The sequence below is a fragment of the Triturus cristatus genome, chromosome 4_2, assembly GCF_964204655.1.
Source record: "Triturus cristatus chromosome 4_2, aTriCri1.1, whole genome shotgun sequence".
NCBI lineage: Eukaryota > Metazoa > Chordata > Amphibia > Caudata > Salamandridae > Triturus > Triturus cristatus.
The window spans coordinates 196,802,136-196,825,619 of NC_140586.1; the positions used below are offsets into that span (position 1 = coordinate 196,802,136).

Consider the following 23,484-nt stretch of genomic DNA (forward strand, 5'->3'; position numbering starts at 1 on the left):
ATTCTGCCTCTTATTTACTGAGCTATTTTTATTATGTTTCTGTATCAAATTAAGTCCCGGTAATTAAATTATTTACCACAAGGAGTCTCAGGCATTCCTTTCGGTATGCCTCTGTGGTTTGTAGGACGATTCCACCACCCTTATCTGCCGGTTTTATTGTGATATTGGTGTTGTTGGCCAATTCTCTGCTCGCTTCTTGTTCTATCCTAGTGGTGTTGTGGAATGTTTTGATAGTTCTAGGATCCATATTGCTTACTTCCTTCAGAAATGCCTTCTCAAAAGCAAGGAGTTCTACCGGTAAGGTAACTGATGGGGTGTAAAGGTTGATTTCTGATGAAACCAGTATCCGCTCTTTGGTTTTCCATTGTCGTTTTGTTTTCAAAGAATATTTGCAGCTTTTTTTTTTCTTTGGACAGGGGTCTTGTTTTTTCCGCGCATTTAGCGGAATCCCCATTCTCTTGGTTAGTTTTTTTTGGATCTGACATTTACAGATTTTTTGTGAACTACATGTACCTTGGAGGGTGAACCTAACCAGTACCTCCATCTGGGTGGGTTCACTACTGAATGGGTGTGTTAGCCAGAAAAGCAATTGTTGCTCCTTTCTTCCTTGTGGAGTGGGCCCTTGCCCCTTCCGATAGCTCTTGCCCTGCCTGTTTGTGGCCCAATTGTATCGTCCGTGCGATCCATCGAGCGATGGTGCTTTTTGTTACTGGTCTACCCAGGAAGCTGGTTGCGAAGGACACAAAAAACTGCTTGGTTTTCCTGTGCTCCTTGGTTCTCTCGATGTAGAGCATCACCGCCCTTCTCGCGTCTAGAGTGTGCAGTGCCCTTTCTGCGCTTGTGGCTGGGTTCTGAAAGAAGCTCGGTATTTGAATTGTCTGATTCATATGGAATGCCGACACCACCTTCGGCATGAAGTGTGGGTCCGTTCTCATTACGACCCTGTCCTTGTGTATTTGGATGTAAGGTTCTTGCAGTGTTAGTGCTTGCAGCTCGCTTACTCTGCGCAGCGAGGTTATTGCCACCAGAAAGGCTGTCTTCATTGTCAGCATTTGAAGTGCGGCCTTGTGGATGGGCTCAAAGGGTGCCTTCAGAAGTTCCGTCAGGACTATGTTGAGGTTCCATGCCGGCGGCGGCATCCTCTTTGGTGGCGCTATTCTTTTCGCCCCTTCCAGGCATCTCTTTACTACTCGTGATGTAAAGAAACTTTCCCCCGTCTCACCTCGTGTGTAAGCTACAATCGCTGCTAGGTGTACCCTTTGAGGATGAATATAGTTTAGCCTTTATTAGGTGTTTGAGGTATCTCAGCACCATTGATTCCTTTTGCAGTTTCTTTTTGCTGCACCATTGTGTGAATCTCTTCCATTTCTCCCCATAGCATTTTCGTGTCGTTGGTCACCTTGCCTCCCAGAGCACTCGCATGGTGCTTTGTGGTAGCTTAAGGTGTGCAAACTTTATGTCTTCAGGATCCATGCCGCTAGGCTGAGGCTCTCTGGCTCTGGGTGTAGAACTTCTCCGTTTTGCATGGAGAGTAAGTCCTTCCTTTTGGTGAACTTGTGGGGTGGCCCCTGTGCCATTTCCATTATTTGTGAGTATCAGGTCTGTCTCGCCCACTGTGGTGCTACTAGGATCAGTGTCATGTTGCTGGTCCTGCACTTGTTGAGTACCCTGGGTATCAGTGGTATTGGGGGAAAAGCATAGGCAAATGTTTTTGACCAGCTTATCCATAGGGCATTCCCCTGGGTTTGTTTCTCTGGTTGCCTGGATGCGAACTGTTGGCATTTTGCAATCCAGTGTGTTGCAAACCGGTCTATCGTCGGTGTACCCCACCTTCTGAATAGCCTTTGCGTTTCCTCCAGTCTGCTTCCACATTGTCCTTCCCTGGGAGGTGTATGGCCAGCAGGTCTATTTTGAGTGGGATGGCCCATCTCCAAATCTCCTGAGCCAGGTTGGATAGAGGGAATGATTGAGTTCCTCCTTGCTTGTTGCTGTAGAACATCGTAGTCGTGTTGTCTGTTTGTATCAACACCTTCTGGTTGTACAGTTTTTTCTGGAAGGCCTTCAGGGCTAGGAATACGGTCTTCAATTCCAGGTAGTTGATGTTTCTGACCGCATCTGCTGGAGTCCACAGACCCCTCACTCTGAGCTTGTTCATATGTGCTCCCCATCCTATCTGGGATGCGTCTGTGGTGATGGTCACAGTTGGGTTTGGTGGTGTCCAGGGCTTCCCTATTGTTATGTTCTCCTTGTTCCACCACGCTATCTCTTCTTGCACTGTGTGCATTACAACCACTAGATCCTCCCAACTTCCGGTTGCTTGTGACCATTGTTGTTGCAGCCATTCCTGAAATGGTCTCATGTGTAGGCGTACATTGGGGACTAGGTGAATGCATGACGCCATCATCCCCATGATCTTGCTTGCTGTCCTCAGTGTCCAAGCTCGCCCCTTCTGGTAGAGGCACGTCTCCCTCAGCAGGGCCAGTGTTCTCTTGTCGCTGGGGATCACCGTTCTCTGTATGGTGTTGATCTGTGCCCCCAGGAAGATCTTCATCTGTTCCGGTTCCATTGAGGATTTCCCCCAGTGTATGGAGAGTCCCAGCTTTGTTAGCGTCCTTGTAACCCGCTGTGCGTGTTCCTCGCATCTTTCGCGTGAACTTCCTTTTATTAGCCAGTCGTCGAGATAAGGGTATACATGAATCCCTTCCCTCCGCAGGAACACCGCCACTGCCGCAAGGCATTTTGTGAAAACCCTTGATGCGGACTTTAGTCCGAATCCCATGGTTGTGAACTGGTAGTGATCTTTGTTGATAGTAAATCTTAACAGATGTTTGTGCTGCCTGTTCATTGGGATGTGCAGGTAGGCATCTTTGAGATCCACGGTGGACATGAAGTCTCCGTCTCTCAACCGAGGGAGTACCTCTTGTAGGGACGTCATTTTGAATTTGTGTGTCCTTATGTACTTGTTTAGGAACCGTAGATCCAGGATGGGTCTTAGTGTTTCGTCCACCTTTGGTACCAGGAAGTAGTTTGAGTACACTCCCTTGTTCCTTTCTTTGAATGGTACCGGTTCTATGGCCTCCTTTTGGAGTAGCTCTTGTGCTTCCTCTACGAGTTGCACTAGCTCCTGTCCTGAGTGTTCCCTTATCTTTGGTTTCCTGTTCGGTGGTTTCCTTTCCAACTCTATGCAGTATCCAAACTGTATGATGTTGAGTATCCATTTGTCTGTTATCTTTTTCCATTCCTGAAGGAAACGTCTCAGCCTGCCGCCTACCGGTGTTGCATGCTCATTGGCGTTTGGTCTGTGTAACCCTCTCTTGTTGCATTTTTTGTGCTCTTCCCTCGGAGGGATCTTGTGGGTGAGCACACTTCGCCGGGCGGAGTCACTTTGAGGCGGGTTGTTCTCCCCCTCTTCGTCTTTGCCCTCGTCCGTTCCCCCTACTGCGAAAGGGCTGGCCCCGAGGCTGGTACTGCCAATTTTGTTTCTGCTGCCCCTGCTGGCCGTGATTGTCGCCCTGGTGGCCCTGCTGGAATGTCTGGTGTGACGTTCCCGGCTGATTTCCGCCTCTTCCGTATGGTCTCTGTGTCGGGGTACCTCTTCTCATCCCTCTGAATTGCAGGGCCCCCATGGACCTTGCTGTTTCGTTCTCCTTTTTGAGCTGGGTAAATTTTTTCATCCGCCGGGGCTCCGAACAGCATTTCCCCATTGAAAGGGGTGTTCAGGATGTTGTTCTGGACTTCCGGTTTGAAGCCTGAAATCCTGAGCCATGCCTGCCTTCTTTCCGTTATCCCTATTGCCATCAACCTGCTTGATGTTTCGGCTCCATCTAAGGCCGTTTTAAGGCAAGAATTCACGATATTCTTCCCTTCCTCCACCAGGTGCGAGGCTCTTTGCTGGTATTGTTCGGGGAGGTGCTTGATTAGCTGCCCCATTTCGTCCCAATGTTGGTATTGGTGTCTGTTCAGTAGGGCATTGGAGTTCGCCATGCGCCAGTGCATCGCCACGTTTCTTTCAATCTTCCTCCCAGTCAGGTCCATCCTCCTGCTTTCCTTGTCTGGTGGTGGGACAGAGGTTGCCGGGACATTAGCCCTTTTCCTGGCAGTTGACGCAATGATGGAGCCCGCTGTGACGGATCCCTTGATGTAGGAAGGGTCTTGTGAGGAGTGCTTATACTTCTTCTCCGTCCTAGGTGTGATGGACCTGCATGTTGCTGGGTCCTTGAACGCCTCCTTCCCCTGGTTCATAACACTTTGGAGCATGGGGAGGAACGAATAGTTTCTTACCTGTCGGTGTAGTTTTGCAGCTTGAAGATCTTTCTGGATTCACTATGCTGTGCATTATTCCGCGATCTTGTGGTTGGGTCCGGATTCGTAGTCTTTTCTTTGTTTTTTTTTTTTTTTGTAGCCCAGGTGGGCGTCGACGTCCACCATTTGGTGCACCTCCCGTGACGTCGTCGTGCTTCCTGCGGAAGTCCCACCTTTGGGGCGCCATCTTCGGGTTCTTTTTTCCCTTCCTTTTTTTTTTTTTTTTTTTTTTTTAACCCTAGGCGATTGATTAATCCTTCTTGTCCCTTTATCTGTATGTTTTCATTTCTTTGATCTTTTCCATTTTACCCCCTCTTCCTCCAGCCTCATCTTCCTGGCAGAGGTGGGTGGGTTCGCTAGTGAATCCAGAAAGATCTTCAAGCTGCAAAACTACACCGACAGGTAAGAAACTATTCGTTTTGCAGCGTGAATCTTTCTGGATTCACTATGCTGTGCATAGACTTTGTAGTGGTTTTCCTAATTCTGTGGCGGCTGGGTGGTAGATGAGCGTTGGTCGTTGAAAATGTGCTGAAGCACCTTCTGTCCAACCTGTGCTTCCTTGTTCATCTGAATGTCCACGCAGTAGTGTTTCGTGAACGTGTGCACAGATGCCCAAGTTGCCGCGAGGCATATGTCCTGGATGGGCGTGTTCGCCAGGAAGGCCACGGTGGCCCCTTTCTTCCTTGTGGAGTGAGCCTGCGGCCCCTCCGCTAGCTCCTGTCCAGCCTGTTTGTGGCAGAATTGAATAGTGAGGGCAATCCACCTTGCGATGGTGCCCTTAGTCACTGGCCTACCCATGAAGCTAGTAGCAAAGGACACAAACAGCTGTTTCGACTTCCTGAGTTCCTTGGTTCTCTCAATGTAGTGCATCACCGCTCTTCTGGCATCGAGGGTGTGCAGAGCCTTTTCTGCGTTTGTAGTCGGGTTTTGGAAGAAACTTGGTATCTGGATACTCTGATTCATGTGGAACGCCGACACTACCTTGGGCATGAAGTGTGGGTCCGTTCTCAGGACTATTCTATCTTTGTGAATCTGAATGTAGGGTTCCTGCAGCGTTAGTGCTTGAAGCTCGCTCACCCTGCGTAGTGAGGTTATGGCCACCAGAAAGGCTGTTTTCATAGTCAACATCTGCAGTGTGGCCTAGTGAATGGGTTCAAACGGTGCCTTCATGAGCTCCGTCAGGACCACATTCAGATTCCATGCCGGCGGCGGCAACCTTTTCGGGGGGGCCATCCTTTTGGCTCCTTCCATGAATCTCCTCACCACCTGCGAGCTGAAGAAACTTCCACCTTTTTCACCTCTGGTGTAGGCCACGATGGCTGCTAGGTGTACCCTTAGTGAGCTCGAGCAGAGGTTACTCTTTAGAAGGTGTGTGAGGTACCTCAGTACTGTTGAGTCTCTTGTCATTCTGTTTTGCAGGCCCGTTTTCCGGCACCACACAGTGAACCTCTTCCATTTTGCGCTGTAGCATTTTCGTGTAGTTGGTTTCCTCGCCTCCCGTAGCACTCGCATCGTGCTCGGCGGCAATCTTAGGTGTGCGAACTCTAGGTCTTCAGGAGCCATGCCGCCAGGTTGAGGGTCTCTGGCTCTGGGTGCAGGACCTCTCCGTTTTGCATTGAGAGCAGGTCCTTCCTCCTCTCGAACCTGTATGGGTCGCCTTGTGCCATTTCTTGAATTTGTGAGAACCATGTCTGCCTCGCCCACTGCGGAGCCACCAGGATCAGAGTCATGTTGCTGGTTCTGCACTTGTCGAGCACTCTGTGCAACAGGGGTATCGGTGGAAAGGCGTAGGCAAATGTCCTCGACCAGCTTATCCATAGGGCATTTCCCTTGGATTGCTGATCTGGTTGCCTGGACGCGAAGCTTTGGCATTTTGCATTGTGGCGTGTTGCCAATAGGTCTATTGTGGGAGTCCCCCATCTCCGGAAGAGTTTCTCCGTTTCCTGGCCATTGAGCTCCCACTCGTGTGATGCTGAGGTCTGCCTGCTTAGCCAGTCTGCCTCCACGTTGTCCTTCCCCGGTAGGTGAATTGCCAGTAGGTCTATCCTGAGAGGTATGGCCCATCTCCAAATCTCCTGAGCTAGGGATGAGAGTGGGAACGACTGTGTCCCCCCTTGTTTGTTGATGTAGAACATCGCCGTGGTGTTGTCTGTTTGGACCAACACCCTCTTGTTGAACAGGTGTCTCTGGAATGCCTTCAGGGCTAGCAGGATTGTTTTCAACTCGAGGTAGTTGATATGGCGGACCGCATCTGCTGGAGCCCACAGGCCCCTCACTCTGAGGTTGTCCATGTGCGCTCCCCATCCCTTCTGCGATGCGTCCGTGGTAATGGTCACTGTTGGGATTGGTGGTGTCAGGCTTCTCCCTGTTATGTTGTCTCTGTTCCACCAAGTTATCTCCTCCTGCACTGCGTGCGTAACAACCACTAGATCCTCCCAACTTCCGTTTGCTTGTGACCATTGCTGTTGTAGCCATTCCTGGAATGGTCTCATGTGCAGGCGTACATTCGGCACCAGCTGGATACAGGACGCCATCATCCCCATCATCTTGCTCACAGCCCTGTCAGAGCTCGCCCCTTCTGGTAGAGCTTCGCCTCCTTCAGTAGAGCCTCTGTCCTCCTGTCGCTGGGCACTACTGTACTGTTGCGGGAGTTGATCTTTGCCCCCAGGAAAATCTTCACCTGCTCCGTTTCCATCGATGATTTTCCCCAGTGAATCGAGAATCCCAGATTCGTGAGGGTGTCTGTTACGCGTTTTACGTGCCTCTCGCACTTTCCGCGTGAGTTTGCCTTGACCAGCCAGTCGTCCAAGTAGGGGTAGACATGTATTCCCTGCCTTCGTAGGTGCGCCGCTACCGCCGACAGGCATTTTGTAAAGACCCTTGGTGCTGATTTTAATCCGAAGGCCAGGGTCGTGAACTGGTAGTGTTCTTGTTCGATGTTGAATCTTAGAAGGCCCTTGTGCCTTCTGTTTATTGGGATGTGAAGGTAGGCATCCTTGAGGTCCACGCTGACCATGAAGTCCCCTTCTCTTATCTGTGGCAGAACCTCCTGCAGTGAAGTCATTTTGAACCTTTGCGTTCTGATGAACTTGTTTAGGTAACGGAGGTCTAGTATGGGTCTGAGGTCTCCGTCTACCTTCGGAACCACGAAGTAGTTCGAGTAGACCCCTTTGTTGCGTTCTCTGAACGGCACTGTCTCTATGGCTCCCTTTTGCAGGAGTTTCCGCGTTTCTTCTCTGAGTATTGCCAGTTCTTGGGCCGATCTCAGTCTTCCCTTTGGTTTCCTGTTTGGAGGTCTTTTCTCCAAATCTACGCAGTATCCGTACTGCACAACGTTCCGTATCCACTTGTCTGTGGTTATACGCCGCCACTCCTGAAGGTAGAACCTCAGTCTTCCGCCTACTGGTGTCGTATGCTCGTAGGCTCTTGAATCTTCTCTTCCCCCTGCTGACACTTGTTTGCGCCTCACCCTTGGGGTCCTGACGAGGGTAGGCGTCCTCTTGCGTGCTGAGTCACTTCGTCGAGGGCTGTTCGCCCCCTCTCCTCCTTTGGCCACGTCCGTTCCCTCTCCCGCGAAAGGACTGGCCCCGAGGTTGATATTGCCAGTTTTGCTTCTGCTGACCTTGTCCGTGACCTTCACCCTGCTGACTTTGTTGGAACGCCTGGTGCGACGTCCCCTGCTGGCTTCCTCCCCTACCGTAGGGTCTCCTCGAGGGATTTCCTCGCCTCATTCCCCTCAGCTGTAGGGCCCCCATGGACCTCGCCGTCTCGTTTTCTTTTTTCAGCTGGGTGAGCTTGTCGTCCACTGTTGCTCCGAACAGTGTCTCTCCGTTGAAGGGGGTGCCAAGGATGTTGTTCTGCACTTCCGGTTTGAATCCCGAGATTCTTAGCCATGCATGCCTCCTCTCTGTGACCCCTATGGCCATGAGTCTTGCTGAAGTCTCTGCCCCATCCAACGCCGTCTTTATACAGGAGTTGGCGATGTTCTTGCCTTCGTCTATCAGGTGAGAGGCTCTCTGGCGGTATTCTTCGGGGAGGTGCTTTACTAGCTCCCCCATCTCATCCCAGTGCTGGTATATGTGTCTATTGAGGAGTGCATTTGAATTCGCCATGCGCCAGTGCATTGCGGCGTTCCTCTCGACCTTTCTTCCTGTGAGGTCAATCCTCCTGCTCTCCTTATCCGGAGGTGGGCCCGAAGTTGCTGGTACGTTGGCCCTTCTCCTGGCCGTGGAGGCTATGATGGAGTCCGCGGTCACGCTACCCTTGATGTAAGGGGGGTCCAGGGAGGAGTGCTTATATTTCTTCTCTGTCCTGGGCGTGATCGACCGGCAGGTCGCAGGTTCCTTGAAGGCTTCTCTCCCCTGATTCATCACGCTTTGTAGCATGGGGAGGAACTGGCTCCTTGTCTGGATGGGGAGCAGTGTCTCGACGAGAAAATCGGCTTTCGGTTTCTCCTCGTCGAGTTTGACGCCGAAGGCCATTGCTGCGCTCCTGACCACCATATTGTAGACCCCGATGTCGTCGGGTGGCGAAGGCCTCGAAGGGTACGTGTCCACGGGCTCCTCCGGGTTTTCGGTGTCGAGATCGTGCCATTCGACGTCGTTGCTGGTAGATGCCGCCGATTCGTAGAACGACCGTTGGTCTTCTTCCTCGGCTTCTCCCTCATAATAGGGCTCTTCTTCCTCTTCGAGATCCCTTGTCAGCCCTTCGGCGTCGAACTCGTCTTCGACCTCACCGACGTCCGCCGATGAAACCGTTGGAATCTTGAATTCCTTCATCCTGGCGTCGAACTCCTTCTTCCTTTGAAGGATGTTCTCCATTTCGGCCTCGAGCCGCCTCTTCTTTTTCTCCATCTCGGAGATGCTTTCGGCGTCGACCGCGGGTCTTTTCGATGAAACTTGCGTCGACGTCGAACGTTCTTTCTGCGTCGATCGGCCCGTTTCATGGGATGCTTTCGACGACCCTTGACTTTCGGCGTCTTTCGGCACCAGGGAGTCCTTTTCTAAGGATCCGCTCGGCCTCTTGTCCGTGGTTCCCCCTTTGGACGTCGAAGTTTTCGGCGCCGGGGCTCCCTTCGTGGACTTTGACTCAGATTTTCTCGAGTCACCCTCGTGTTGTCGAGGTACTTTCTGTTTTGCGCTCGACGATTCTCTTACCTCGTCTTCTTTTTTCTTGTCGGTCTCTACGACCGTGAAGTTTTCGGCTGTCTCGGCGACGTTGTCCTCGTCGTCCGTGGAGAGGCCCAGATCGTAGAGCGTCGGGGGCTTCCCCTTGCCATCCATGTTGGCGTTGGCTCTTCTCTGCCGCTCTCTCACCCTGAGTGTCTTCGGCGCGAAGGCTGAGCAGGCGTTGCAGTCGATACTCTGGTGATCGACCGGTAGGCAGAGGTTGCAGCCCGGATGCTGGTCTTTCTGCGCGAACTTGTGGTGGCAGTTTGGGCAGAACTTGAATGGCGTCTTGTCCATTGCGCTCAGGGTCTCTGAGCGTGCATTCTCCAAGGCCGTCGAAGAAAAGGGGCGCTGGTCCTCCTTTCTTCGCGCTCCTGATGAAATCTCTTCCTTTCCTGATATCTTCTAGTGATTCTATCGACGAAACTCGCTTTTCTTCCTTCTTCCTTCGAGTGTAATTCTGGAGCTTCCCGATGACGATCCAGACCCAACGGCGGAAAAAAGAATCTGAAGATGGCGCCCCAAAGGTGGGACCAAATGGTGGACGTCGACGCCCACCTGGGCTACAAAAAAAAAAAAAAACCAAAGAAAAGACTACGAATCCGGACCCAACCACAAGATCGCGGAATAATGCACAGCATAGTGAATCCAGAAAGATTCACGCTGCAAAACTGGCTCCTCGTTTGGATGGGTAGCAGCGTTTCCAGTAAAAAGTCTGTTTTAGGCTTTTCTTCCTCCAGCTTGACCCCAAAAGCTGCAGCTGCACTTTTGATGACCATATTGTAGGCCCCAATGTCATCTGGCGGCGAAGGCCTCGAAGGGTAAGTCTCCACAGGCTCTTCCGGGTTTTCGGCGTCGAGGTCCTGCCACTCCAGGTCCTGTGTCGTCGACGGCGCCGAGCTGTAGTTTGATTGTTGGTCATCATCTTCCTCTCCCTCATAGTATAGGTCCTCTTCTTCTCCGGGAGTTTGACAGTTCTTCGGCGTCTACGATGACCGACTGTGGTTTCGTGGGAATCGTGAATTTTTTAATTTTTTAATTTTTTCGGCGAACTCCTTTTTCCTTTGTAGGATGCTCTCCATTTCTGCCTCGAGCCTCCTCTTCTTTTCCAGCTCTGAGGCCTGTTCGGCGTCGAGCGCGTGTCTTTTCGCCGGCGTTGACGCGACCTTCTCCTTCGAAGTCGAGCGCCCCAGTTCTTGGCCTTGCTTCGACGACCTCGGCTTTTCGCCGGTCTTCGCCATCTGGGAGTCATTTTCGCAGGATCCGCTGGGCCTTTCGTCCTTGGATGCAGCTGCAGTCGTCGAAATTGTCGGCGCCGGTGCTCCTTTCGAGGACTTTCTCTGTTTTTCGAGAGTCTGACTCAGGTTTTGGGGGCCCTGTCGAGGGTTTAGTGTTCGACGGCTTTCCTACCTTATCAGACGTTTTCTTATCGGTCTCTGCGACCGTGAAGTCATCTGGTCCCTTGGCGACGTGGTCTTCATCGTCAGTGGAGAGGCTCAGTTCGTACAGCGACGGGGCCTGTCCTGCATGTTGTAATTGTCTCTCCTCTGTCTCTCTCTAACCCGGAGTGTCTTCGGTGTGAAGGCGGAACAGGCGTTGCAGCCTTTGCTCCCGTGGTCGACTGGCAGACAAAGACTGCAGAACGGGTGTTGGTCCTTCTGCGCATATTTATGGTGGCAGTTCCGGCAGAATTTAAAGGGTGTCTTGTCCATTCCTGCTCTCAGTGTCCCTGAGTGCGCATTCTCCGTTGGACGTCGAAGATCTCGAGGTTCTCCTCCTTCTTCGTCGTCCCGGCTTGTTGATCTTCCTTTCTGTAGTCTTCCTCAACTTCTTCGTCGATGAAACTCGTGCTTTTTCTTTATTTCTTCTCAAAAACTCTGGAGCTTCACGGTGACGGTCCAGACCCAACAGCGGAAAAAATAATCTGAAGATGGCGCCCCGAGGTGGGAGCTTCCGCAGGAAGCGTGCTGACATCACGAGAGGTACACCAAATGGTGGTACGTCGACGCCCACCCGGGCTACAAAAAAGAGAGAAGACTACGATTCGGGACCCAACCACCAGACCGTGGAATAATGCACAGCGTAGTGAATCCAGAAACATTCACGCTGCAAAAGCTTGGTTCCACTGACGTGCTAAGCATTCCTGTTGGGGACGCATTTGAAGTCTTGCATAGTGGACTATAAAAATGCAAGACGCCATCATTCCCAGTAACTGCATGAACACTCAAGCTGGTAAGGAGTGTTGAGGCTGAAACGGAGACATTAGGGCTGTATATTCCGGACTCTGGCTGGAGTTGGGTATGCTAGAGCTTTTTGTGTGTCTATAGTAGCTCTTAGATATGCTTGAGGCGTGGATGGTTGGAAATGGGACTTGGACAGATTTACTGTGAATCCTAGCTCGTGGCACAATTGAACAGTTTGTGTGTGGCGTAGACAGCTGTTGTGCGAGCTAGCTTTTAGTCAACTTGCTGAAGAAGGGGGAAGCACTTGTTGGTGTTACCATATGAAAATGGTCCAACTGAAAGTATAGATTTAGTTCTCGGAGGTCTAATATAGGCCTGAGAGAGCTGTCCTTTTTGGGAATTAGAAAGTAGAGGGAGTTTACCCCTGTTACCTGTTATGGTAAAGGGACTGGCTCTATTGCACCTTCTGCAACAAAGAGAACCTCTTGCTTTACAAAGGTGAGATGTTCTTGTGACATGAGGTGTGACCTTGGAGGAACGTTCGGTGGAGTGCTTGTAAGCTCCAGGCAATAACCAGATTGGATAATTTGTAGAACCCATTTGTCTGATGTAATCATATTCAAAATGGGTAGAAATTGGGAAAGATGTCCCCCGACAGGAGTGGAATGGTCGGGGGTATGGAAAGGAAGTCACTGTTTGGTATTTGCAGGGGAAGTGCATGTTGAGTTGCCTCTGCCTCTTCCCTTGCCGTTGTTTCCTCTATATCCACCTCTAAAATAACCTCTTGATGAGGGCGACCGATTGTTGCCCTTGCAAGAGGAGGAGGGAATTGCCTGTAGACACATTTTTGGAGCCGCCCCTGTTAAATGAGCGACAAACGGATCCTCTGTTGGAAGGCGATTGTAAGGCCCCCATGGACTTGGCAAAGTCAGTATACGTTTTCATCTTTTCAAGTGAGGTACTGACAGCTGGACCAAAGGGGTGTTCTTTGTCAAAGGGTTGATTAAGAATAGAGGCTTGCACCTCAGGCTTGAATCCTGAAATTGTTAGCCAAGCATATCTACGGAGCAGTACACTAGTGTTTACTGCCTGAGCTGCTGTGTCTGATCTAGAGCACACCTGATAGAGGTATTAGTTATTAATTTACCCGCTTGAATAAGGGAACTAGCTCTAGACTTATGCTCATCAGGAAGAAATTCATTGAGCTTTTTGAGCTCATCATAATGAGCTCTATCATACCTTGCCAATAGTGCTTGAGCATTGGCAATGCACCAATGATTAGCTGCTTGTGACGCTACCCTTTTGCCCGAAGCGTCAATTAGTTTGGACTCTTTATCAAGAGGAGAGGCTTCACCGGTTTCCAAATTAGCTCTTTTACGAGCACTGGAAACTACCAGAGTCCAAGCGAAACTGTCCTTTGATATATACATGGTCATTAGGTACAGATTTGTACTTTTTCTCTACTCTCTGAATGATGATTCTAGCTCTTACAGGGTCTTTAAAGATATCATTATGTTTAAGCATACCCTTTAACATTGGTAATGTTTGTGTAACCCTTTGAGATGAACTTACTGTGTCCTCCTCTAAAGTCTCTTTATAAAGCTCTACTCCATGATATTGTGCAACTCTGTTAACAAGCTCAATATATCCAATGTTATCATCTGGAGGAGAAGATCTGGATGGATACAAGTCAGGGTCATTATCTGGTTGAGGGTCGGCATTACAATTATGCCATGGGTCAGTATCCTGTGGTGCGTAGTCATCTATATCCCCATCCCCTGTATCCTGTGGGTCAGGTGATGGTAGTAGAGGAGAATGTGTAGGTGTAATGACTACATTTGGATAAATGTGTGAAGGTGGAATGTATGGTGGAAAAGGGTTAGTACCCACATTTTCCCTTTTGAGAGGAATGTGGTAGTCTTCTTGTAAGCCCATTTTCCTCTTCTCCGGAAGTTTGGCATGAATATGTCCAGTTTCTGGACGAATCACAATCTCCTTCTGTTTCGGATCCAAAGCTTGAATAGTGGTACGAGGCATTTTAGATGAATTACTTTCTTTAGATGTCGGTTTTGGTGTTGAAAGTTTCGGCTGTAAAGTTTTCGGCTCCGAAGATTTAGCCTTATACACCGGTGGCACAGAAACCCGAAGGTGTTTGGATTTCGATGCCGAAGGTTTCGGGTCGGCACCGGCGTGGGGACGAGTAGAGCCTGAGCCAGAAGGCTGTTTATGTTTCGTCGCCGAACTCTAAGGTGAGGCCCTCAAAACCTTTACTCAGTGCCAACCTTGGCCCGAAGGTAGAGGAGGGACCGGAGACTATTTATGGGGAAAATGGTAGGGGATGAAAGTCTCTTTACTCACGATCTGTTGTTCCGGTGTGAGGTCTTCGCCATCGGAGTAGGTGTCAGACACGGAGGTGTTGCTCCGCCATTTCGTCTTCCTGCGCTTGTGATTCTTCTTGTTCGGACTCGTCTCCGAGGAGATCCGGCGCGGAACCACTTTGCTAGTACATTTTGTGAAGTCGAGCTCGCCGGTCAAGGAATGTCTTCTTCGATCGAAAAGACTGAAACAAGTCACAGTCCTTGTAGTGTTCCGGGAATAGGCAAAGGTTGCACGCTTCGTGCAAGTCGGGCACAGAAACTTAGCTTGACACCCTGGACAGAAATTGAACGGAGTCTGTTCCATCGACTGCGGCCCTCCACGAATCATCCGATCGAAGGTTTGAGTGTAAACGATATGCGGAGAATAGGAAACCCGATTGATAAACGGTAACGTTGAGGGTAGTGGATTGCGCATCGAAAGGGGCCCGAAGATCGGTGCCGAACTGGGGCACAAAAATTCACAATCTAACAATGCAGTTGATGCCCATGCGCACTATCACCAAAAGGAGGAGTCACCTTCCTCGTGACTTGAAAAGACTTCTTCGAAGAAAAACAAAGTGCAAACATCCGGACCCAACACTAGATGGCGATCTATGCGGGGCATAGGATCTACAGCTCATATGCCTCGAACACCCTTATTTTAATTCTCCAGGTGGCAGTGCAGAGACATATAAAACAGCTCTGCCAAGTCTCACAAATCAGGGGGTCAGAGTAACGCACTTTGCGATTTTCCCACATTACCGCGAGGCCCCAGAATGCTAACGCAAATCGGCTGATCAAATGCGGACAGTGCTTTTTCTAATTCTCTGCAATGGTTAAGGTAATTGTTTAAGCAGCATGCCGCCGTCACCGCCCCCTGCCACCTAACTTGCAGTCAATCAAGGGGACTGTTATGACTGAGGTTTGTGGGCCAGCTCCCAAGCGAGCACCTGAGTCCTCTTTCGGTATCATGTATTTTGCCCTAATCTAGCTGGTGCTGGAATTGCTGGACATAATATCAGGCAGCAAAGACAGAGCTTTGTGTCAAGTGCTGTGCATGGTACTTCTAACCCCTGGAGACCGGCTTCTTACAGTAAGAGGTACATACTCACTTTGATATGTGGCTGGTGCCCTGCTTTACAGGATACCAGCAGGTCAGTCATCGTGTAAGGACAGCTCATAATTCCAGCCGGTGACTGGTCATGTACAGTTTTGTGCACCATCCCACTGTGCATGTGGGGATCTGTGGGGATCTGTGCAGGTGTGAAAATGGTACAGATCTGGCTACAGGCCTCGCAACAACTCAGACCTTGACGCTCAAATTCTAGAACTCAGACTACTTCAAGGTGAGGGTGCAATTGCGAGACCATGTAGAGAAGTGGAGGCAGGTGAGAGGCTAAGGAGAGCAGAGTGAGTGACCATACAAGGAGCTGGATGAGGCAGAGATAAAAGAGCAGGCAGAGACTCTGAGGGATAGGTGAGGGGGCCTCCGGGGAGGCAGCAGGACAAATGAGAGGCCCGTTAGGAACTGGGAGAGGCAAAAGAGAGGTTTACAGGGAGTCAGAGCTGCTGTAAGCCAGCCAGACAGAGACCCTAAAGAGTAGACGAGAAACCGTTAAGAATCAAGAACAGGTCAGCAAAGGCCTTGAGACCAAAGCCAGATAAAATAAACCTGTATGAGCCCTCGCATAGTTTCAGCTTTAGATTGCTGAAGTCCCAATTCCGCTTGGCATTTAGGTTAAGTAAAATTATACCACACAGGTAGCAAGTGCCCACTTTAGTATTTCTGCCTTTTTAGCCAACTGCCCATTCCTTCAGTGTGTGTAAGAGAAAAACTACAAGTTTCAAAATGCAGTTGCTGCTGGATTAAAAAAAGCAATAATGGTTAAATGTTCTAGGACGGCTCCGTTATAAAAGGGGGAAAAGCATCCATGCTCCAATTCCCAATTCAAACGGGAGACTTTTTCAGGCAGAAAACTTAATTTTAGCTTTCAACTGCTTAAAATTCCTACCATTACATTTTTAACATGGAAATTCATTTTACCTATATTCATTTTTCCAAATCTCCCCCCCTTTTTTTTTTTTTTAAAGTGGTGGCATGTGTAGGTTAGAGACTTTCCATAAAAATTCAAGGAATTCTTCAGCTTTGTTAACTTTTATGATTAATTTCTTAAATATCATCTCACTACAACATTTTATTCTTGTGATATAGTTTTCCACAGAAAACAAAGCAGGCCGAAAACATGGATATGTTGCGCATAAGCAGTCTGAAAACGTAACTGCTATGGACGAGGAGTGGCCCGGAATTGCCACTTGTCTAATTTAAACAAAGTAAGTGAGTGCCAGGGCCGGCTGGAGTGAGCTTCTAATACAAATTTGCTTTAATAGTGCTAGCGCAATGTCACAATGGAGCCGGTCGGTGCAGCAAATTACTCGTGGCCAGCGGCGTCACTAAAGTCAACAGAGCCTGGTGGTGCCCTTCTATTTCTGGTGCTTGGCAGCCGTTTTAAGAACTTCTTTAAAGTTTCTCGTTGCTCAAATGGGTGCAAGTTCTGATATTTATGTTTCCCTCATCTTCATTAATTTATTTTTTGCTTGTGAGAAAGTGTCACTCATATTCGTTGAATGAAACTCAATTACACTGAAATTATGAAAATGGCACACATGCGTAATCTGAAACCTTGGCAGCTATGATAAAAGGAGCCATGTATTTTGGGTAACTTTACACTGGTCTTTGTAAAAAAAAAAAAAAAAAATCCAAGGTGTGTACAAAAGATCAGATTTTGGCCATCCAAAACTTTCTATACTTCGGTGAGTTTGTACAGAAAAAATAAAATGCAGATTGTGTCAATTGTTTACGTTTTGTTTAGAAAACAAACCACACATATTATGCATTTGATGCCACATTTGAATTGCCTAAATTCAGAAGATACAGGGACAGGAAGGCACAATTGGGGTAACGAGAAGAAACTGGTGTAGGAGGAAGAAACAGATGGGGTGGGGAGAAAGTTAAAAACTAAATGCTATGGCCCATCTAGCATTGACTGTCATAGCACTTTTTGTATTTTTGAAAAAAATTAAATAGTACTTGCATCACAACGCGTGAAGCGGATGGTCAGTGGAGGGACACCTAATTAATCCGTGCTTGATACATGCACCACCGAAATAAAAGGAAATGAAACATTGGAAGTGCTGTCCAATGAGAAGTTAGCAAAGAGGACTGACTACAATCGACATGAATAGTAAGCAATGGGTGGGTTTCAAGTCAGTTATAAAACACAAGAGTCTCGCAAGCAAGAGCGCATGCTGTTGCAGGCTCGACCAAACAAAATCACTGCACTGGGAATCACAACAAGCAAAACTTATCGAATCAAAAGGAGTGAAAAGTACCTTCAGAGCCACTTCAGCACTAATCTCTTCTTGCGTTTCCGCTAACCGTTTCTTAGCCACCTCTGTTCGTCGATCACAGTCTGCAATGAACGAATTCAGATGATCCATTGCCTGTGGGAAAATAATACAAGCAGTAACATTAGATTAATTAAGGGAGGAAGTATAAAAGCTGAACAAAATGTTGCATGACTTCCACTTCTGTAAGCAGTACACAATATGTCTGGCATACAATCCACAGATCGTGTGCCCTTTATGCTCCTACTAGTCATGCCATCTTGTCAGCAAACTAGCTTTTTCATACTCAACATACATTTGTCACACCCATATGCAAAGGAAACATGGTGCAGGACTTGCAGAACTGCAGTAATAGGTGTACAGAGGGGAACCTCTTCCAAAAGTTCTTTGGATCCTTAGTTCTGCTCACCCTATTCCATGTTGAAAAAACACAAAAAACAAAACGCAGTAAACCACAAGGGAGGAGTGACAGGGAGGCGGACAAATACAGTATGTACTGCTTATGACCTCGCATATTACATCACTCATGACATGGTCAGTGACATCACTGGACATCTCAAATGACATAATTGATGATATCACTGATTACATCATACAGTGATTGAGAGTGTTTTCTAACAGTTTATGGGTGTTAAACATATATACTAAGATACTACAAAAGTTAAATTAGTATAATTTGTGTACTACTAATAAGTGTTAATATTTCTATCATATATTATGTGAGTGGCTGTGTTACAGTATTCATCTGTGTGAGTGGGTGTGTAACTGGCAGGGTGTGAGTGGTTGTATGGGTGAATAAGTGGCTGTGTGTGTAGCCGTATGGGTGAGCGACTGGCTGGGAGTTGCTGTACGGGTGAGTAACTGGCTGTGTGAATGGCTTCATGGGTGAGTGCAGGAGTGGCTGTATTGGACAGTGCCTGTATGAGTGGCTGTATGGGTGAGTGAGTAGACGCATGAGTGCATGGATGTGTGAATGTGTAAGTAAGTGGTTGTGTGGGTGTGTGAGTGACTGTAGGAAGCTGGGTCTGTAGATGATATACCACTAAGTGATTACACCATGCATAGTCCAGAGATTCCCCAGAGGTTTACAGGACTCAACGTAAGCCCTAAGTGCTCTATTTGTGGTAGTGTGGGCGAGCTTCCTTAGGCCGAACACAGAAGTTTAAGCCATTTGTTATGCACACAGTGATCAATAAATGGCACACGACTCCAAGAGGAGAACCACACCAATTGTAGGGAAAAAAAAGCTTCTTTCAAAATGTATTTTAAGACAAAGATAAACCTTCTAAGGTGAGTACGTGTTTCAAGAAAAATACTTTTCACTTTAAAAAATGCAATTTTCAGGCTTTGCAAGGTTAACCAATAGAGGAAAAAAATAATGCAGCTTTTACACGACTTACAGTCCCAGTCTTCGGGGTTTCAGATCCACACCAGGCAAGATTCAGATTGGCACCAAAACTGCACCACCAGTGGGACAGGGGCTGCCAGGTGCAGAGGTCAGATTCTAGGTCGGTGCCCAATGTTAACAAAGAGACTGGGTGTGCCCGAAGATGCGCTGCTCCCTGGTGTCAATCTCCTGGAGTCAAGTTAAGTAAAAGGGAGTCCAAGGCAGCACCAAACTTACACCCTCAGCAGCACTGGGGCGGCTGGGTGCAGAGTGCCAACACAGTATCAGGTGCCCTATGCAATTCAATGGGGGAGATTGAGGTTGAATAAGGGCTGTAGGCTCAGGCTAGGAGGCCGGACGAAGAAAACCCACATCTGCCCAGGTAAGTATAGATGCTAGGGGACGTAGGGACACCATCGGTCAGGATCCCCAAGATCCAGGGGCGTTTGGTGCAGGGGTGCCCCAAAACAGCTTACCGGGCAGGTTGCGGTCAGGGGAAGTCTTCGAGTTGAGGCTCCAGGCGTCGAGTTGGAGTCCGGCAGGGGTCAGCCCACGGAGGACTTAGGCTCAGAAGCGTTGTGGAACCTTCACAAGACCGGTGGGAGTCAAGTGCAGAGGTGGATCCGGAGGGGAGTTACTGTTTCCTCAAGGCGGAGTTCTTTTTCTCTGTAGATGGTTTCCTCGACAGGTCCTCTGTTCATGGGAGGTTTACAGTTTTTACCTAAGGCAGGCAGTCCTCCCACTGCTTTGGAAGTCGCTGGGCCTGCAAGACGAGTCACCTTTTTGGAGCAAAGGCAAAAGGCAACAGACAGGCCGGTAGGGCTGGTGCACAGTCAGTCACTGGTCCTCCTTCTCTCATGCTGGTATGGCTCTTCAGTGTCCAGGCCTCTTACGTCATCGTAGATCTGATTTCAGGGTCTGGGGGAGCCACCTAAATACTAGATTTGGGGGCATTTACAAGGGAGTAACAGGTAGGGGCCAATGGGTTCCTTACCTGGGGTTGTCACTGACCATGTCATGAGTTATGTTATTTGGGAGGTCAGAAGCAGTGCATTGCAGGGGCGTAAGCTATAGTTAGCTCAGGTAACTATAACTGATGAACTTCACTGGTTTTATACTAGTGGATCATCCAGTCCGATCAGGGAAATGAAAACCCTATCACCAAATGATCTTACTTCCCTACTTCACTCCTACGAACTCCCTTCCCTACCTCCTAGACCTGCGCACACAGAGAATACACACAAACTGTCCTTAATCCAACCCATCCATTCCAATGCGTCCAGAATTACAAGACACTCCCAGAGGTATTGTTGAAAACAACCTCAAGAGAGTACCCATCTCCCACGACCAGAACACAACCCCGACCAAGGCCCAGATAAAATGTATCCTACTAAACTGTAGATCGGCAGCACGTCATGCCACTGATATAGCTGACCTCATTATAACCAACGAACCCGACCTTATAATGTTAACGGAAACTTGGCTAAACTAATCATCCATGCCCATCTTAGACATACTAGTTCTCCCAAACTATCACATCACAAGACTAGATAGACCCGATAGGCTAGGTGGTGGTATTGCCTGCATCCATAGGAACAACCTCTCTGTGAACCGCTCCAACTCCCCGGTGTTCTCATCCTGTGAATACCTTTTCCTACACATTAATAGCAATAACAAGCCAATATGCTCACTACACTCTTTCTACCATCCTCCTGGTAACAACCTTACCTTCATCGAACACATGATGGATATTCTAGCCACAAATGTCGTACAGCAGAATACCCAGATCTTCCTGGGGGACTTCAACCTCCACTGAACGATCCGGACGACCCAGAGGTCAATAGCCTCAAAGCTTTCCTATCCGACCTTAACCTGTGCCAAATCTGTGACGGCCCCACCCATGAAAAAGGATCAATCCTTGATCTAGTAAATTTCCAAAGCAGACTCTACCCAGCTAGAATTGATTCTCCCTTGCGATTGGTCTGACCATTACATAATCACTTTCCATATCAAGGAAGTAGTTAAACTACTCTCTGTCCAACCCACGAGAACGAAAATCTGGAAGAGGAACCTAGAAAACATCAATCCGGTCGATCTCGCATGCGCTAGTCACATCCTCACACCCCCACCGGATGGATGAAAGGATGTACAGGATATGACCAATCACTACTTCCACTCTATGAATAGGGTACTTGACACCTTAGCTCCCCTACAATTAAAAAGAGTCACCACAAAAAAATCAAACCCCTGGTATGATGGTAGACTAAATTAATACAGAAGATTATTGAGAGCAATTGAAAGACAATGGAGAGACGCCCCATACACTGCCCACCTCAAATTACTAAGAAGCACCAGAAATGCCTATTACAGAAGGGTTAGACGCTCAAAAGCTGAAATATGCTAACAATTAGACCAACCTAAGAATCGCCCCAAAAAATTGTTCGAAATGATCAAAGCTCAATCTAAGGGTGCGCCTAAGATTATAAATACTTCTCTTCTGCAAGGAACCATCCCAGACCTCCTCAAAGCTGGTCAGGTATCCCCCATCCTAAAGAAAGTATCAGCGGACCCAACAGACCTGAATAACTATCGCCCAATATCCAACATCTCAACCCTGGCCAAACCTCTTGAAAAATGTGTCCACATGCAGCTTAGTAACCACATAGACCACTTCAACCTGCTCGACCAGTTCCAATCAGGCTTTCGATCAGGGCACAGTACCGAATCAGCCATGACCCATATAATAGAGGACGCATTACAAATACTGCATCAAAACAAAGCCTGTTTGCTAATCCTACTTGACTTATCCTCAGCCTTCGATACAGTCAAACACGACAACCTGCTTGACCTCTTGAAGCATAGAAAGGGGCTATCTGGACCAGTGCTGAACTGGTTCACATCTTCCCTCCAAAATAGAACAGAGATTCAAGATCAACCAATCCTTATCTAACCCCACCCCAGTCACTTTGGAAGTACCCCAGGGATTTTACCTCTCCCCAACACTCTTCAATCTGTTTATGGAACCACTCACTGAGCTTCTCAACTCCACAAATATCCAATTTCACATGGTACGCCGATGACACACAACTCTACATTGAGGTCCACTCTTGAAGACATCAAGCCCCTTAACTCAACGCTCCAAAAAACAGTCCTGGCTAGCTAAGAACCATTTAAAACTAAATACACTAAAGACAGAATTCCTCTTAATCGTTCCCCCCCAACCAAACAACCATCATCCGCGAGTGGATGAAGAACCTAACTACACTCGACGGTTAACCTCTCCTCATAGATTCCGCTAAATCTCCAAGAGTAACCCTGGATAATAAGCTAAATATGCAGAAGCAAATCAGTGCTGCAACAAAAGGAGCAAATTTTCAGATAAACACCCTGAGAAAATTGAAACCCTTCATACCCGCAAATGACTTTAAACAGGCAGTTAAAACTCTAGTAATTCCCAGAGTTGACTACGAGAGTGTCGCTTTCTGTGGCCTTCCCAAATCAATGACCGCTCCGCTCAGAGCCTCAATCAATACAGCCGCGAGACTCATCACAGGCACCAAAAGAAACTGCCACATTTCCCCTGACCTTCATGCCCTCAACTGGTTACCTTTCGAGGCCAGAATCCAGTTAAAAATCACCTGTATGACACATAAGGCAAAACATCACAAAACCCCGAGGTAGCTCGCGGAGAAACTAGTACTATCTGGTGGTAACAGATCTACCAGGAGTTCTAATAATCTTCTACTTAAACCACAATGTTTCTCCAAGAAGACAACATACAATCGTACCTTCTCAGGAATGGCTCCCAGGATTTGGAACGCCTTACCCCTGAAACGAGACTTAATCCGTCCGCTGCCTTTTTTTTTTTTTTTTTTTAGAAGTAGCGAAGTCGATTCTCATGTCCAAGTTCACTTGAACTTTTCTTATACACTCTTGTACATATGTGCTAATCTCTAACAGTTACCAGTACTGTGTTGATATATATATATATATATATATATATATATATATATATATAAGAAAAGGTTGCCCTCGAGTGGAACCGCCCACCAAGTAGGTAAACATCAGTGGCCTTACGCGTTTCGGGCCTTGCGCCCTTGCTCACAGGCCTCCGGAGTCAGCAGGCAGGAAGCAGTCACATACGCAATTTATGTCCTCCTTGTAACGCTGCAACCCTCAATAAATGTGTGTTAACCTACTTGGTGTGCGGTTCCACTCGAGGGCAACCTTTTCTTTCATATTTGCGGCGCGTCCAGTCACGGAGCCGCACTGCCGTGAGAAGCGGATCCAAGACGACACGGCGTGTTGTCAGCATTGGACTAGTTGGACCGTTTTTGAGGGGTCAGTATACGGCAGCGCTTGTGAGGAGGTGACTTTGTGAGGCAATCCCACTTGGGCAGAACTGTGTGTGTTAGCAGCGGAGCCCACTGGGGCGAAAGGCAGCACTGCAATTACCATCATGCAATTCACTTGAACCGGACATAAATTGCGTATGTGACTGCTTCCTGCCTGCTGACTCCGGAGGCCTGTGAGCAAGGGAGCAAGGCCCGAAACGCGTAAGGCCACTGATGTTTCCTGGTTTCCTCCTTGTAACGCTGCAACCCTCAATAAATGTGTGTTAACCTACTTGGTGTGCGGTTCCACTCGAGGGCAACCTTTTCTTTCATATATATATCTATCTA

At 48.3% G+C, this 23,484-nt stretch overlaps 1 protein-coding gene across 3 annotated transcripts in view; it reads right to left on the bottom strand.

The window, feature by feature from the left end:
• The window catches only part of LUC7L2 (LUC7 like 2, pre-mRNA splicing factor), a 514,412-nt gene that overhangs the window by 299,762 nt on the left and 191,166 nt on the right, over positions 1-23,484 (bottom strand). For all 3 annotated transcript variants that reach the window (XM_085601174.1, XM_085601173.1, XM_085601172.1), the window contains exon 4: positions 17,401-17,511. In XM_085601174.1, the coding sequence (XP_085457300.1) occupies positions 17,401-17,511 (111 nt within the window). The remainder of the gene's footprint in view (positions 1-17,400; positions 17,512-23,484) is intronic.